The 16,666-nt window shown below is 38.4% G+C and overlaps 1 protein-coding gene across 1 annotated transcript; it reads right to left on the bottom strand.

The window, feature by feature from the left end:
* Window positions 1-1,442: 1,442 nt before the first annotated feature.
* Window positions 1,443-14,795, bottom strand: utp6 (UTP6 small subunit processome component). Its single transcript, XM_062996571.1, has 19 exons — window positions 14,558-14,795; window positions 14,386-14,470; window positions 13,426-13,467; window positions 11,493-11,585; window positions 11,369-11,416; window positions 10,760-10,823; window positions 9,947-10,065; window positions 9,689-9,766; window positions 8,216-8,297; window positions 8,041-8,122; window positions 7,776-7,951; window positions 7,039-7,118; window positions 6,493-6,570; window positions 5,860-6,039; window positions 5,399-5,479; window positions 4,565-4,674; window positions 4,396-4,462; window positions 4,240-4,312; window positions 1,443-1,751 (listed from the first exon to the last, which is right to left on the bottom strand). Exons 1-19 carry the CDS (start codon window positions 14,647-14,649, stop codon window positions 1,597-1,599), a joined length of 1,785 nt encoding a protein of 594 aa, XP_062852641.1. The 5' UTR covers window positions 14,650-14,795; the 3' UTR covers window positions 1,443-1,596.
* Between the last annotated feature and the right edge of the window lie 1,871 nt (window positions 14,796-16,666).

Raw genomic sequence — 16,666 nt, 5'->3', positions numbered from 1 at the left:
ATTATTACTATATATATATAAATATAGTTGTGAATATTAATTTATTGAAATATTATTTCTACAACCTACATGATGCTACGTGTTACCAAACCCTTACAAACAGGTGCACCTACATTGTTTGCATTGCTCAATAATCCAGCTGTACTAACTTTAGCAGCTTTGTGACTTCATTATAAGGATTCTTGGAATTGTTTGTGAGTCTCCGTATTTGTAATGTTTTTCACATGTAGTTCAGTTTATATGTTTTTATATTCTTAGTTCAAAATGTAGCTTTTACAGACGTACTGACAAAAATATTCAATAATTTGTGTTAAATATTAATTATAAAACGTTCTGAATGTGATATAAGTGATACACCTTTTCCCTGTGGTGTTTGGGTGACGCAGCAGTTTATTTTGCTACAATGCTGAACAGGAAAAACAGCTGATGAAAATAAAATATTTTGTTCTTCTGGTTCCAAAACTGTGGTACTTAAATCTATAACAGTAGCTACAATAAATCATTAAGAAACAATTGCTGCATTTTAGATCCACTTTCATTGCAGCTGTGCAGGGTCGAGGCGCCTACACTAGAGAGGGGTACTGGATTTGGTACTTTATCCAGATTTAGCTGCTGTGTGAATGTGTTAGCAAAACAAGGGTGTTTTTTTTTTTTTTTTTTACATTCATGCATTTGTTTGACACTTTATTTAAGTAAATAACAAATCAAGCAACTGGAACCAACAATGCAGTCTAAACTGATTAATATAAACCATCCCTGCTTTGGCTTAGACAGCTTTTATTTAGTGCTTTCTTGCACCAGATGAGGACTGAGATTCAAGTTATCTGATATTTTACACGTCCTCCATTTTCTCTCATTATGAGGGGATTGTTGCTCAGCATTTGGACTTTTAGAAATTTCTGCAGCTCAGTATTTAATTATCATTATTAATCAATTATGCACTGTTCTATGGCCACATAAATAATCCGCAGAGCACTATTAAAAAGCAAGAAATGATTAATAAACTGCTGGTCAAAATAATGATTGGCATGGTGGCGGTGCTGATGTGGCGCTGACTAAAGACAAGGAGAGTGAACTTACAAATCAATCTTGAAATGTTCCTGGACTCTGGACCTCAATTTTATTATATTTTATTAATCATTTTTTTTTATTTGCATTAAAAGCAGATGTGTGGTGTTATTCACTCCTGTATACACTATATACATGCATTTACACACCAATAATCCAATCAATACTAGATCAGTCAAATAATTATTTGTATGTGCACATGATTTCAAGCTTGTCCACCATTAAAATAATGTTTTACAATGTAGAATTTTGACTCTGATATTAAGATTTTTTCTTTGTTCTATAAAACAAATTCACAATAATGAAATATAGAAAACCCATTTCTGGAAAAGTTGGAACATTTTGTAAAATGCAATAAAAGGAAGAAGCTGTGATTTGTTCATTCTCTGAACCTTTATTTAACGAACAAAAGTACAAAGAAAAGATTTTTAATGTTGTCACTGACACTGACTTTCCGTAATCCAGCAACATAAATGCGTTGGTGCATACGTGTCTAAACATCTGCATGTTTTTTTGGCTGGACCGGGATTAGATGTGGCCGGTCTGTAGGAGTGTGTACTGGGTGGTGAAGCGCTCCACACTCTCTCCAGTCAGGTTTTTCACGGCCCTCCAGTGCAGCTTTCCACAATTCTCTGGGTTTCCAAGAGCACTCATTTCTTCTCTGATGTAATCCATCCACAGATCTACACACACACACACACAAGCTGATTGTAAATATACCAGAACATGAAACATTTGTAAACATACAAATTGTAACAATACTGTAAAGTGTAAGTATTCACTCCTTATTTTAATAGAAATATTTGCTGGAATGTCTTTATGTAATTACTCAAATGGAACCATCTTTTCTAGCCATTACAGTCAGTCTTTTCTCAACTCATCTGCACAAGATGGAGCAACTTTGGTTTGCTTTCATTTATGAATTCCTGTTTAGAAAGGAAATTTCCTACAAATTACACATAGAAGCTCCTACTAATCAAAAGCATCACTTACAGCCATTTACTTCTGCAACTTGGTCAGAATAACAGTTGGTGTCACAGTGGAAAATTTTAACAATCTTTGTAATTGGTTTAAATCAGACAGGTGGCCTGACCTACAGTGGTGCTTGAAAGTTTGTGAACCCTTTAGAATTTTCTATATTTCTGCATAAATATGACCTAAAACATCATCAGATTTTCACACAAGTCCTAAAAGTAGATAAAGAGAACCCAGTTAAACAAATGAGACAAAAATATTATACTTGGTCATTTATTTATTGAGGAAAATGATCCAATATTACATATTTGTGAGTGGCAAAAGTATGTGAACCTCTAGGATTAGCAGTTAATTTGAAGGTGAAATTAGAGTCAGGTGTTTTCAATCAATGGTATGACAATCAGGTGTGAGTGGGCACCCCGTTTTATTTAAAGAACAGGGATCTATCAAAGTCTGCTCTTCACAACACATGTTTGTGGTAGTGTATCATGGCACGAACAAAGGAGATTTCTGAGGAACTCAGAAAAAGCTGGAAAAGGTTACAAAACCATCTCTAAAGAGTTTGGACTCCATCAATCCACAGTCTGACAGATTGTGTACAAAGGAAGGAAATTCAAGACCATTGTTACCCTCCCCAGGAGTGGTCGACCAACAAAGATCACTCCAAGAGCAAGGCGTGTAATAGTCGGCGAGGTCACAAAGGACCCCAGGGTAACTTCTAAGCAACTGAATGCCTCTCTCACATTGGCTAATGTTCATGAGTCCACCATCAGGACAACACTGAACAACAATGGTGTGCATGGCAGGGTTGCAAGGAGAAAGCCACTGCTCTCCAAAAAGAACATTGCTGCTCGTCTGCAGTTTGCTACAGATCACGTGGACAAGCCAGAAGGCTATTGGAAGAATGATTTGTGGACGGATGAGACCAAAATAGAACTTTTTGGTTTAAATGAAAAGTGTTATGTTTGGAGAAAGGAAAACACTGCATTCCAGCATAAGAACCTTATCCCATCTGTGAAACATGGTGGTGGTAGTATCATGGTTTGGGCCTGTTTTGCTGCATCTGGGCCAGGATGGCTTGCCATCATTGATGGAATAATGAATTCTGAATTATATCAGAGAATTCTAAAGGAAAATCTCAGGACATCTGTCCATGAAATGAATCTCAAGAGAAGGTGGGTCATGCAGCAAGACAACGACCCTAAGCACAAGTCGTTCTACAAAGAATGGTTAAAGAAGAGTAAAGTTAATATTTTGGAATGGCCAAGTGAAAGTCCTGACCTTAATCCAATCGAAATGTTGTGGAAGGACCTGAAGCGAGCAGTTAATGTGAGGAAACCCACCAACATCCCAGAGTTGAAGCTGTTCTATATGGAGGAATGGGCTAAAATTCCTCCAAGCCTCCAAGACTGATCAACAGTTACCGGAAACGTTTAGTTGCAGTTATTGCTGCAAAGGGGGGTCACACCAGATACTGAAAGCAAAGGTTCACATACTTTTGCCACTCACAAATATGTAATATTGGATCATTTTCTTCAATAAATAAATGACCAAGTATAATATTTTTGTCTCATTTGTTTAACTGGGTTCTCTTTAACTACTTTTAGGACTTGTGTGAAAATCTGATGATGTTTTAGGTCATATTTATGCAGAAATATAGAAAATTCTAAAGGGTTCACAAACTTTCAAGCACCACTGTATGTAGTGTGGCTATAATTTCATGTTTTCTACACTTTCTTTATAATGGACTGAACAATACTCTTGAGAATTTTTTTATTGTTCTGTTTGGCACATTGAACGGTTTCAGATCAGTGAAAACATGATAGTACACAAAGAGAACTGGTGGGTAAGAACATTATGCCAACAGTCAAACATGGGGGTGCTTTGCTGATCAGGACCTGGAGGAACTGGCATTATTAGGGAGAAAAAAGTTTCACTGGCAGAAAATTCTAGAGGAAATGTGAAATACTGTGGCCAAACAGGATTATGCAACATGACAAGTCAAAATACAAAAGCAAGTTGATGCATGAAAGACTAAAAAGAAACAACATTACAAAACAGTAAAAGACTAATGATAAAATATAGAAATGTTTAATTATTGTCAATAGTTATGTGGTGTTATTTGACGTTTGTGAGCAGGTGATTACTTTTTTCTAACCTGAACTATGTTGAATTATTTGCTGGGTTTACACTCACCGTCGTCTGTAGAGCCGAACTCTCGCAGCGCTCGCTCGTAGTAATCTCTCAGGTTACTCATCTTCGGTTTCTCCTGAGACAGGGTGAAGGACAGGTTTGAAAATGGTGAACCATGATGTGCTGTACATACCTTCATCTCTGCATGTTTTAACTCACCTGTTCTTTCTCGATCTGGACCATTTTGGTGAAGAAGTTCTTGGAAAAGGGTCTGTGCTCGTGCAGGCTGGAGGAACAGCGGAGCAGAAATGTGATTAAGACTGGACTGCACAGATGTGTTTACAGGATCGTTGTAACCTGTGTTGGGGCTTTTTGTAGTGGTTCTTACCTGGTGAAAATCTTCCTGGCTTTTTTGTAGCCCCCGGTTTTGTAAGCCCACTCTAGGTAAGTCTCCTTCAGCGCTGTGGAAACTGCAGGGACTGACGATAACAGCGCTTTCTGAAACACAGCAAATACACAAGGAATATACATTCATCATTTTATAGTCATTTTTGTTTCATGATCAACATCTTAACACAGCAGAAAATGTGCTGAACCACATGCTTGTGGGTAATTAACATAGCCAAAACCAACCACCATGCTCTACGCAATATTTATTTATAATAGTATATCTAGCAATGCAATCTTTTTGAGGAAAGTCCTCTGTGTCAGGGTTTTAAATACCCCTGCATTTTACCTGACCTAATCATTTACATTTCCCATGTTGCAAATCTCTTGCTGCTCGTACGACCCCGTGAGGAGATCTGAGACAGCATCTTTTGTAAAATCGATCTTTTCAGTATCTTTTCCTTTCATCTTTGGTCAGTGGTGGAGTCTCACAAAGAGACAAGAACACCCCTCTCTAGTGCAGGTCAACCTTCATACCAGAGGTCACATTTGTACAGCCGCAATATAACCCAGAAGTAAATGGGTCTAAAATGAAACCACAATGTGCTCTCACACCAATTTATATTTGAAAACACATATACAGTATATATATGACTAATAAATAACTTATGATTACTTTTCCACTCACACTCATATCAGCCACTGTGTTTCATTTAGAATCGAGCTAAACAGGTTATTTGTGTCATTAAATGGTAAACAATTACTAATATATGATCTCACTACTAAACTGGAACTAAATATAAAGCCTGCAGATCCAGGATCAGTTCTGAAGTACCTGAAACAGAGCTTCTGTCATGTCCGGGCTCTGAGATGCCATGCTCCACACCACCTGCAGCTTCCACACTGGCAAACTCTCCTAAAAATCAGACAAACACATGAAAGAGCCAACTCCAACACCCAACCCTCCTGTAGTGCTGCCTAAATTGTAATGCCAACAAGACTATCAAGCATGTGAGTGTGGTCTGTTTTCATCTGTACAGGTTTAATGAAGTTTATACACAGTAATGGGATTGAAAAAAAACTGGAAAATAATATATATATTTTAATCACTTTTGTCAAAAGAATGTAAACATATAAAAAAAACACACAACGAGAGAGAGATAAGCTCCAATTGGCCATGACTGGACGGTGTGGGAGAAATTCAAACTCAGAAACTCGAACTCTGTGATGGTGGCATAGCATATTACACTGCTTTACCATTCTGGGCTGATGTGTGTTGGGAGGAACCTCAGGTACCTTAGGATTGACATGTTTCAGGGCTTCCTGGAACAGACTTCCCGTCTCTGCAGTGTCTAAATGAACCAGTGTCTGCAGGCTCAACAGCCACGTCTCCAATGATTGGCTGAATCTTTTGGTGGCTGCTATGGCCACTTGAACAGCGGTTTCAGTTTCCTCAGATGAGATCAAGACCTCCAGCTGAAGGGAAAAAAATACTTAATGTTAACAAAATCAATTGGGATATTTTGAGTCATAAGCCAAAATTAGGTTTGAACTCTGATTACATCACTATGTTAATAAAGCAGGCTGCTACTTGACAGTCAGCTATCAACAAGTCTGACAAAATGTGCATTCCTAGTTGCTAAATAGTTAAAAGTGAAAGCAAGAGGTGCTTAAATGGTGCGGTCATTTGATAGGTTCATCTGATGCATGTGATTAGCAGGACAGTACAGTACAGAGTAATGACCCTTCCACCATGTTTTGATTCTGGGCAAATTGATCAACATGATTTCGTTAAAAAAGAATAATCATGTCAGATCATTAAATAACCATCTGAATCAACTTGTAAGACTATATGCTTTTTAAATCACAATCCATTTTTTGCTACATTCACATTGTAATAAATAGCATCTTGTTGGTTGATGGTCTCACCCAGGTCTTGTAGAAGGTCTCCTGCAGCAGTTCGGCATCGTGAGCTCTCTGAAGCACACTGAGCAGTCGCTGTCTTCTCTGAAAAATGTACAATCACCACACAGACACACAGTCAGTACATAGTACATGCTATTAGTAAAACGTAAAATGCTTAGTAAAACGTGGACATTTTCAAATGCAGGAAAATGTCAGACATTTGGATTTTTTTTACTGCACATTAGATATGACAAACAAGGTCCTAGTGATTTCAGGGTTTCAGTTCTAACTGAAACGCACAAGAGGAAATAATCATTTATTTCCCAGATAAAACTAAAAGTGCTGCCACAAAGTAAAGTGTTTAAGTAAGTGGTTGATGAGTAATGTCATCCACCAAGAAGTTCCACTAATTCTTATATTCTGGGTGGTTCTTGTTTCTGAATGTGTGGTGAAAAGCCTGTTTTTGTAATTGAATGCTGCACAATACAAACGCCTCACATTTAAAGAACCTGAATCCTCAGTGTGAGATAAATTCAGTCCATAAACCTTAACACACACCACCACTCGTACCTTTTCTTTTAGCACTGCAACATTAGTCTTTCTCTTAGATCGGTCCAAACAGAACCTCACATACGACGTCCACATCGGTTCTGAAACACAAGAATTTACACATATGAGCATGTATATGAATATGATTCAGTATTACCCACCCTACTAGAAGTTATTTATTACAAATATGTCAGGGTTCCATCAGGCTGCTGTCGGTTAATACAATACTGGAGTTTATGTTACCTGTGTTGAGACTGTTCTCTGGTCCCTGTGCTGTGTTACTCGTGTTGAGGATGTACCCTGTATCCTGTTACCTGTGTTCAGACTCTGCACTGTGCTACCTGTGGTGAGACTGTATCCTGTGCTCTGTTACCTGTGTTCAGACTGTACACTGTGCTGTGTTACCTGTGTTCAGACTCTACACTGTGCTACCTGTGGTGAGGCCGATCTCTAGACCCTGTGCTGTGTTACTTGTGCTGAGGCTGTTCTCTAGTCCCTGTGCTGAGGCTGTACCCTGTGCTCTGTTACCTGTGTTAAGACTTAGTGTGCTGTGCTACCTGTGTTAAACTGTACCCTGTTCTGTTTTATCTGTGAAGACCGTACTCTAATTCATGTGCTGTGTTGAGGCTATTCTCTAGTCCCTGTGCTGTGTTACCTGTGTTAAAGCTGTATTCTGTTCTTTATTACCTGTGTTAAGGCTGTTCTCTAGTCCCTGTGCTGTGTTAATTGTGTTCAGGCTCTGTAGTGTGTTGCATTACCTGTGTTGAGGTTCTTGAGTCCTTCCTCGTACACAGCACTACAGCGTTCCTCTCTGCAGCTGATGTCGGAGGCTCGACTCTGTGCTGACTGAAGCTCAGGAGCTCCAGCCACCTCCAGCTCACGCCGAGCCATGAAGTCCCACGTAACTGAATCATCTGTGTGCTGACTCTGCAGACTAAACACACATTCATTTTTCAAATCATCTTCATGCTTCAGATCAGCAAAGACGTCATTTAGTTATTGATCTGATGGGGGAAATCTTACTCCTGCAGAATGTTGTGCTGCAGATCCTTGGTGAAATCAAAAATGGAAGCAATCTCCAGTAATGAAAGCATGAACTCTGCTCCTGTGGAGAAAAAAAAGGATTAGCAATTGGCCATCACACTAAACAACAAAAGTAGAGAAGTAAAAAGGAATCTACAAAAAGAGAGGGGATTACCTTTGATTTTCTGGGTGGCATCTCTGTAGATGATCTCAGCCAGCTTTCCACTCAGGATCTCCTCAGAGAACTCATACTCCTCCTAAACACAGTCAGCATTCAAATATATATACTGCTCACAAAAATTAGGGGATATTTGAAAAAAGAAGCGTTTAATTTTCTTTTATTAAACAAGAACACCAGAAAAGCAAACGATAAGTCAAAGAAAGTTGTTCGATTATGCAAATGAGATGCAAACTCAGTTATCGTGATTGAGTAGCAAGTGACATATTGGTGGGGGTGAACAGAAGCATGTCACTGGACGAGAGTGCCACACATTGACTGTTCAGTAGGGTGTATGGTCTCCCAAGACTGCCAAAACACACTGACAGCGATGGGGCATGGACAGGATCAGATTGTCCAGCAGTTCTTGTGGGATCCTCTGCCAATTAATCCAGGGCAACTTCCAGCTCAAGAAGTGTTGTGGGAGGCATCGGACGGTTTGCCAGACGTCTACCCAGTGCATCCCAAGCATGTTTAATGGGATTCAGGTCTGGAGAACGTGAAGGCCAGTCCTTCTTTTTTTATCGCTTCATATTCATTTTGAAATATCCCCTAATTTTTGTGAGCAGTGTATAATCATAACAATATACTATATAGCCAAAAGTATATGGACACCTGGCCATGAGTTTGGAAATGCCATTGTCAGTGTGTCTGTGGGAATTTCAGTCAAAAGAATATTTGTACGATGAATCGCCATTCCAGTTGATGATGTGTTCAGAGTTCAAGGCTCTGTGCAGGCCACTGGAGCTTCTCAAACTGTTGTTGCGAAGCATTTACTGAATATACAGTAATTTATTTTATTTTCTTGTTAGCAATGGATGTGGCTAATCATTTATTAAGAGGGGTGTAACGATCACCCCACATGGGTAATCAGCGATTGTGTACCCACAGAGTGCATCTTTATGGTAGATGTAGCTCATAGAATGGCAAATGGCCGGTTAGTGTAAAAGCATGATATCAAATAACTCAGAGCCTCAGTTCACATAATGACGGATCCTGTGGTGCCGCTGGCCTGTGGTAGTGGCACAACCCACCCCACCCCCACTCTAAATAATAAAACTACACAACACAAATACTGTCCAAGTTCTCAGTTACAAATTAATACTGGTATAAATTTACATGTCTTTTAGTGAAAAGACTGTTAAATAATATCAAGTGTAACAGTACAATAAAACTCTTATTCCAGATATCCCCATGAAGCCCATGAGGCCAGAAGAGTAAGGGACCTTGCTTTAAGGACCCAACAGTCCCGGGATTCAATTATACAACCTTTCGATTGATAGCCCAGAGCTCCGACTGTAAATTTACATATGATTATAGAATAAAGGGACAATCAAGCAAGGCACGACTTGTGAGCTAGTGTTATATATAAAACCTGACATTCTTTTTATTGCTAATTTAACTTTAAAAAAAAGAAAAAGATAGACATACAAGATCGATTTTAGCCTGTTCCAGTTCCTGCTGCTGTTTCCTCAGTCTCTCAGCGTGCATCAGCTCCATCCGGAAATACTAAACCCACACATGTACAAACACTAATAACTACATAAAACCAGACATTTCTATAAAAAGAATGTTCATAAAGTTTTATAACAACGAAAAACATCAGACAACAAAGAAATATTTAGATTTTTCGATATTTACTGCTTCTAGACCACTGTGTGAATCTACATATAAAGCAGTGATGCTTACCTCCTGGTAAACCTTTTTGTTTTCTGGATGAAAGCGTAAAGCTCTGAGGAATAAATGGCGAGCGCTCTCTGACGAATCCCGGTCTTCCATCTCACATTTCGCAGCCATGATCCATAAACCTGAACAATGTGTGTACAATCAGGAACTTTTTTGCTTCTGGCTATGCTTACTATAGTGCTAACATTAAACAAACACGAGAAAAATAGACTTTTTAGACCATGAGATGCCGATCGCTTCTTTTCACCGCGTATAGACAGCCATGCAATCAGCCGCCCCCGAGCAGGCACCTCAACTGGTCAGCAGAGGTCGTAATTGCCCCAGCAACAAGGGACGCTGTGTTAGCCATTGCCCCTCCCTCCACAACCAATTGTGTGTCTGTGTAGATGCCCAGCCAGCTGATAGCAGAGCTGAGATTGGAATTCGAGAGCTTATGATTTTAGCACTGGTGGGCTATAGTGTTTTATCGCCCCACCACCAGGGGGCCCCAGAAGACAGAATTCCTGAGTGCTGTGACATAACCTCTTGACTACACAAATGTAGTTATGATCAACTACAGCTGGGGGGGATGAGGTGGGGGGATGGTTTCCCACCAACTTTTTCCCAATCTAGTAGTTCCCTTGCTACATGCACCACCCCTGCACTGACCAAGGAGTGCCCCAGACCACTACAAACTCTATACAACACATCCAACCACGTCTGTATTTACTAGTAAAGTGTTGCTTTACTAGTAAAACATTTTTTTCCTTTCTAAGCTGACCGAATATTGGAAGGTGTATAATGTTCGAAAATATTGAGTGAAGGGTAAAACTTTACTGGGTTTGTCAGGATGGATGGCAAGCATGGAGGAGAAGATCTTGCTAAGTTGACCCTTCGTCCCCTAAACACAAAGAAATTGAGAAAGAACTTTTTTTAAAAAGCTTTTTCAGCATGGAATATAGACAAAACTGTCACTTTAAATAAAGAACAACATTATCAAGTTATGTTAAGTCAATTTATTTCTACATTCTACATTTAAACACAGATCACTTGCTGGAAATGACCAAAAAACATGATCTATCAGTCGACCTTCGTCTGCTGCTCCAATGTCCAAAACTTTGGCTGCACTAAGACACAAGCCATGAGTTTTGCATATTGTCAACATGTGATTAGTATATGCTAACTGTTTTAATACACAACTTGAAAGACAAGTAGGTTGTCTGAGACACAACCATGACATTTTTGGTGCTCTTTCAGGTGGGTTTGAAACAGGATAAAATCTGTCAAGCTGCACAAGGAACTTACAGATTCACTTCTTCATGATTTTAGCAAAGTGTTAGAAATCACTCATGCCGGAGCTCCTGATTGCACACCTCTAAAAAGGAAGTGGAATGCTTGGACTGATTGTGAATGAGTGGGTGTAAATAAAATAGCCAGATCACTTACCCATTTCTTACAGAAGGCAACCTGTGAGAGCCACAGCTGGACATCATCCTGGAAGAATGGTTTAAAAATTAGATAAATCGATAATAATAATAATAATATAGCATGACACCATCCCACCACCTACCTGCCACTTTGAGAGAGCTCTTCTGAACACACTGTTGATTCGCTGGATGATGGGGAACTCAATATCCTCCCGCTTAAACTGGTATCCCACTCGCTGTGAAATCACCATAAAACTTTGTTTTAACTCCTAATCTACCAACACTGACTTCAACATTGAACTGATTTTGGAAAGACTCACTCAGTATTATAACATTAACAACAGGTTTCAGTCAAACACTACAGATTAAAAGTTTACATACAGCCGTAAGGACCATGCAGTCATGAAATCGAAATGATTACAAAACAATTTGTTTAAGTAAACTGCAGGATCTAAAATACATGATAAGCAAAAAGCAGAGAATGACACTCCATACACAATACAGCTCTTTGTGAGACTTCACAGCTGGCATGTAAAAAAAAAAAAAAAAAACAGATGTTGTTGGATGTTTTGTATAAAGTTTGTAGTAGTCTGGGGGACTTCACAGTCATTGCAGGGGTGGTGCATGTAGCAAGAGAACCAATATATTGGGAAAAATTGGTGGGAACCCCCCAAACACACACACAGTTGACAATTTGTGTAGTCAGGAGGTTACGTCACAAGATGTGTTACATTTATGGCATTTAAGCAGTCACTTTGAGCCAAAGTGACGATTGCAATGCAGGCAATTAAGGGTTATGGGCCTCTTTTTATATTCAGGGGACTTTTGGTGGTGCTAGACCAGGGGTGTCAAACTCATTTTCTCCGAGGGCCACATCAGCATTATTGTGGCCCTCAAAGGGCCGATTGTAACGTATCCTGCTGTGATTGCAGTCTGCTGTTTTTCTTGGAGGCTAAATTCTGCATTTATATTGTTCTACTTTACCACAGACACGGCCTCATAACACAAGAGACGCACCGGTTTCTCTTCCTGAAGCACAAACTTGTTGTCATTTTCATTAAATTTCCTCCTTCTGCTTAATTTTCTTACTTTGCTTCTTGTACATTTTGGTATCATGTGTAAATATTTCTTAACATTATCTACTGGTGGGATGTGTCACTTTGCAGGTCACAACATCAGCATGCATTTTGAGAGATGCAGTTAATGTAGGATTTTACAGTGTATTTTAAGACGATTGTTCTGCCCTCACTAATAGTTTATACCCCTTGCTCAGCTAGACAGACAGACAGACAGAAAGACAGACAGACAGCTCTCTTCAGAATACGGTCGGTTTTATTTGCTTGCCAGCTGTGTGATACACTGTGTGCACCAGAATGAAGTAAAAATACAAACAATAAAAACAATAAAGAACTTACTACAGTACAAGCACACAGCTGTAGTCAAGTGTTACATCTGGTACAATATGAGATTTAACCAAACGTAAAATAACGCTAACGAGTTAGCATTCTGTGTAAAGATACTAATTGCTATAGTAACGGTAACAATTGTATTTAATTACGGTAAATTTGTAACTAAAACACTGTGATATACTCACTAAACATTTACAAACAACTGAGAATATAAACGCCACTACTTACAGATGATGCTTTGGTATTATACTGAAAGATAATTATTTATATTTATTATTATTGTTTATATTACTACCCGCGTTCTTTTGCCGTAAAAGTCACATGGCTTCTCAGCGAAGGTTAAAGTTAGTTGCCATGACTACGATGCCACCGGTTGCCGTTTAAAGGTGCAGGTGTCCCATTAAATTATAAGTGCATCTCTGTAACGACTCGAACCATCACAACAATCGTCGTTTAAGCTCTCGCGGGCCACATAAAATGACGTGGCGGGCCGGATCTGGCCCGTGGGCCGTGAGTTTGACACCCCTGTGCTAGGGCATAAACAAGTAACCTATTTCAGTATCTTAACACTAAGCAATGGCATGTCCCTTACAAGTGTATGAGTGTAAACTTTTAAATATTATTAGATTAGAGCTATTGAATTATAAATATATAGAGATATACTTACAGCCCTTCTCTTCTTTATGAGCTCCAGTAAGTTTATTTCATACTAATAAAGAAAAGAAAGCACTCATTTCAATCTAATGCAGAACTACAAGCACTTTGTTTCCATACTAAAATGTTATATGAAAAATGTTTTCTTTCTTAACCGCCAAGTAGAATAGTTACAGAAAAACAGTTTATAAGCTAAAAAGAAAACAAAAATGCAGAACGAATGCCCAACACTATATCTAGCAAACAAATAGCAAATCTACAAATCAAACAAGTCTAGCAAACCTCTGGAAGGTTTATAATGTATTAATGTATCAATAAAGTTAGGTTCTTCCACTGCATGTAAGAATCATTGATCTGATTTCTTTTCTTTCTTCTAAATGGTTCTAAAATAGCTAAACAGGCTTCCAAGTTATATTAGGTGAACTGGTTGTTTGAGTATATGAGGGAGCGCATACTTTAAATCTATTATTTTATGTAATGTGTTTGATTCAGAAATCGTTCAGTGTTATAAATATGCAATAACAATGGAAATCAGTAACAACACTGTAGGTAGGTGAACTACTTTAATTTTCTTGTGCTGTACATGATGCTCTCTCATATCTCTTACACAGTTTAAAAAGTTGGGCAAGGTTTACATTTCACTGTAGGTTGTATTTATTCTACATAACTGTTTATCAAACAAATAAATCTTAAGTCTTGAAATGTAAAATAAATAATTAAACATTTACATTTTCAGCATTTAGCAGACGCTTTTATCCAAAGTGACTTACATTACAGTATACAGTTTGAGCAATTGAGGGTTAAGGGCCTTGCTCAAGGGCCCAACAGCAGCAACCTCACAGTGGTGGGGCTTGAACCAGTGACCTTCTGATTTACTAGTCCAGTTCCTTAACTACTAGGCTACGGCTTGATAACAAACACAATTTGTTATCATGCTATATCACTTTAGTATACCAAAGTTAGTAAACGTTACCTGTATGTAGGAAATAAAATCCTCTTTGCTCAGCACACTTCTGTGTAGTTTATATTCCAGAGCTGTACATCTCTTCAGCACAGATCTAAAACATGAACAATAATACATGAACAACATTACCAGCAGTAAATAATGAATAATTTAATCACTCTGTGATCATATGAACACTTACTTTATTTCTTTATTAGTAAACAGACCGACTCTCTGTAACTGTTCGAACCCAGGAATTCTCTCCTCAAGCCTCTGCTGCACTTGATCCGCCATCTTTAATATTACCTTCTAAACCACACTCACTTACAGATCTAATGTAGATTAAGACGTAGATTCGAATCAAATAATTACATAATACAAAACAATAATAATAATAAATTTATTTCAGTTTACGTGAGCATTTTGGATTTCTATGGTCGTACACACGTGGAAAGTGGAAGCTCCACACCCATAATCCTCCGGGTAGAAACACAGACTGTAGTAAATAGATCCTGAGTGATAATACTGTATAATTCCATCAAGTACAATTATTTATTTGATCCAAGATAAACAAATAAATTAATTTATTCTTTAGCAACCACTTTTTCCTGATTAGTGTCGCGTTGACGTAAGAAAATGTACATTTGTGTATTTTATGTGCAATATTTAAAAAATTATATCTCATGACCACTTGCCATGTTATATGTTAAATATGTTTAAAATAAACTAGTCTGTTAGTAAAGAATATCTTATAACTATGTGTTTTATTGGCTTTAGGAATAAACTATTATAAAGAAATGTAAAAAAAAATCAAATCACCAAGGTAAAACTAAATGGACTTTTCACAGTAAAGCAGCTCACCAGTACCAGCTGAAAATCCTTCTTACAACATGACACCTCTTTCCTAACCGTGCTAGAGATGGACTGTTGCATACCTCTTAAATCCTGGTTCATTTCTCCAAACAACTCTGAACTCTCAAAACCAGACCTTCTACAATCTACAAGAAACTTCATAATGTCTTTGTTTTTCTCAAATAGAAAGGGCTTCTTAACATGAGAACCTTTTTTCATTGTTGTTCTTGAAAAAGTCTTGTTTTCTGGGCTCTTGATTTTTTCTGCTTTTAAAAACAGTAAAATATCAGACATTAAAAAACAGTTACTCCAAATTGCTTTGGCCTTTCCAGATCCTTTGGAATAAAATAGAATGCATTCATTTGTCATATATGCATTTACTTGTGTTTGAGGCCTTGCTCTGGGGCCCAGTGTAAGATTCAAACCCTTAACCAATAAGCCACTAGAAGAAGAAGAAGAATGCCTTTGTCATATATACATATCCAGATGCACAGTACAACGAAATTCTTTTTTTCTGCGTATCCCAGCTTGTTTGGAAGCTTGTGTGGTCAGACTGCAGGGTCAGCCATTGTACGGCGCCCCTGGAGCAGAGAGGGTTAACGGCCTTGCTCAAGGGCCCGACAGTGGCTGCATAGCAGATCTGGGATTCCCTTTCCCCCAGTGTTGGTAGGAATTAAGATTCCACCAACCTCTTCCCTTTATTTCTGGCAACATAATTGTTTCTTCAATCTTTTCACTGTAACAAAAGTTAAGTTGCAACTAGTAGCACAGAGACTGAGTGGTCAAGTGGTCTCAGTTGTTTATTTTTTTTATTCTTGCCAATTTACCGACTGATGATTTGTTGTTAAGCCCATTAAAAGCTTAATGTTTTACCATTCCGTGTTATAACGTCTCTTTATGTGATGAAGCATGAACAGCCATTTTGGCGGCAGTTTTGAAGACTCGAGAAGCGTCAATCAACTTGAGATTCACCAATCAAATTATAGAAGTATAGAGCTGTGGAATCTCATTGGAGGAGAATGTCAAAATGGGCGTGTCTAAGGCGCCGCCACATTTTTTTCAACGAGTCAACGAGTCCACGATTTGTATTAATTTAAAATTTTAATCGTTTATTTATGCAAACAAATCTGATTTTACTAAAATTATATTACAGTTATAACATCCAAGCGGTGTGACTTGGACGGTGAATAACAAATAGAATATCAGCCTCTGTTTAGGTGTCTGTGTAGAGATGATTTGCTCTATACCAATGCAACTGCATGTGTAGCGAGGTTTACTAAGTAGGGTGCAGAAACGCATTAGAAGTAGGGCGCCTACTTAGGGAGTACGAAGGGATTTGGGATTGGTCCATGTAGTCTTCGCGGCTTAGGGTTAGCTTAGCCTTCTTGTCTGCCTGCTCAATGGTTTTACCTGGATTTGTTTTTACTTGTTTACGTTTTTGTTGTTTATTAAAATAACA

The sequence above is a fragment of the Trichomycterus rosablanca genome, chromosome 6 (assembly GCF_030014385.1).
Source record: "Trichomycterus rosablanca isolate fTriRos1 chromosome 6, fTriRos1.hap1, whole genome shotgun sequence".
NCBI classification, from domain to species: domain Eukaryota; kingdom Metazoa; phylum Chordata; class Actinopteri; order Siluriformes; family Trichomycteridae; genus Trichomycterus; species Trichomycterus rosablanca.
The sequence above is the reverse complement of the archived record's forward strand: the minus strand, read 5'-3'. Positions and strand labels throughout refer to the sequence as shown.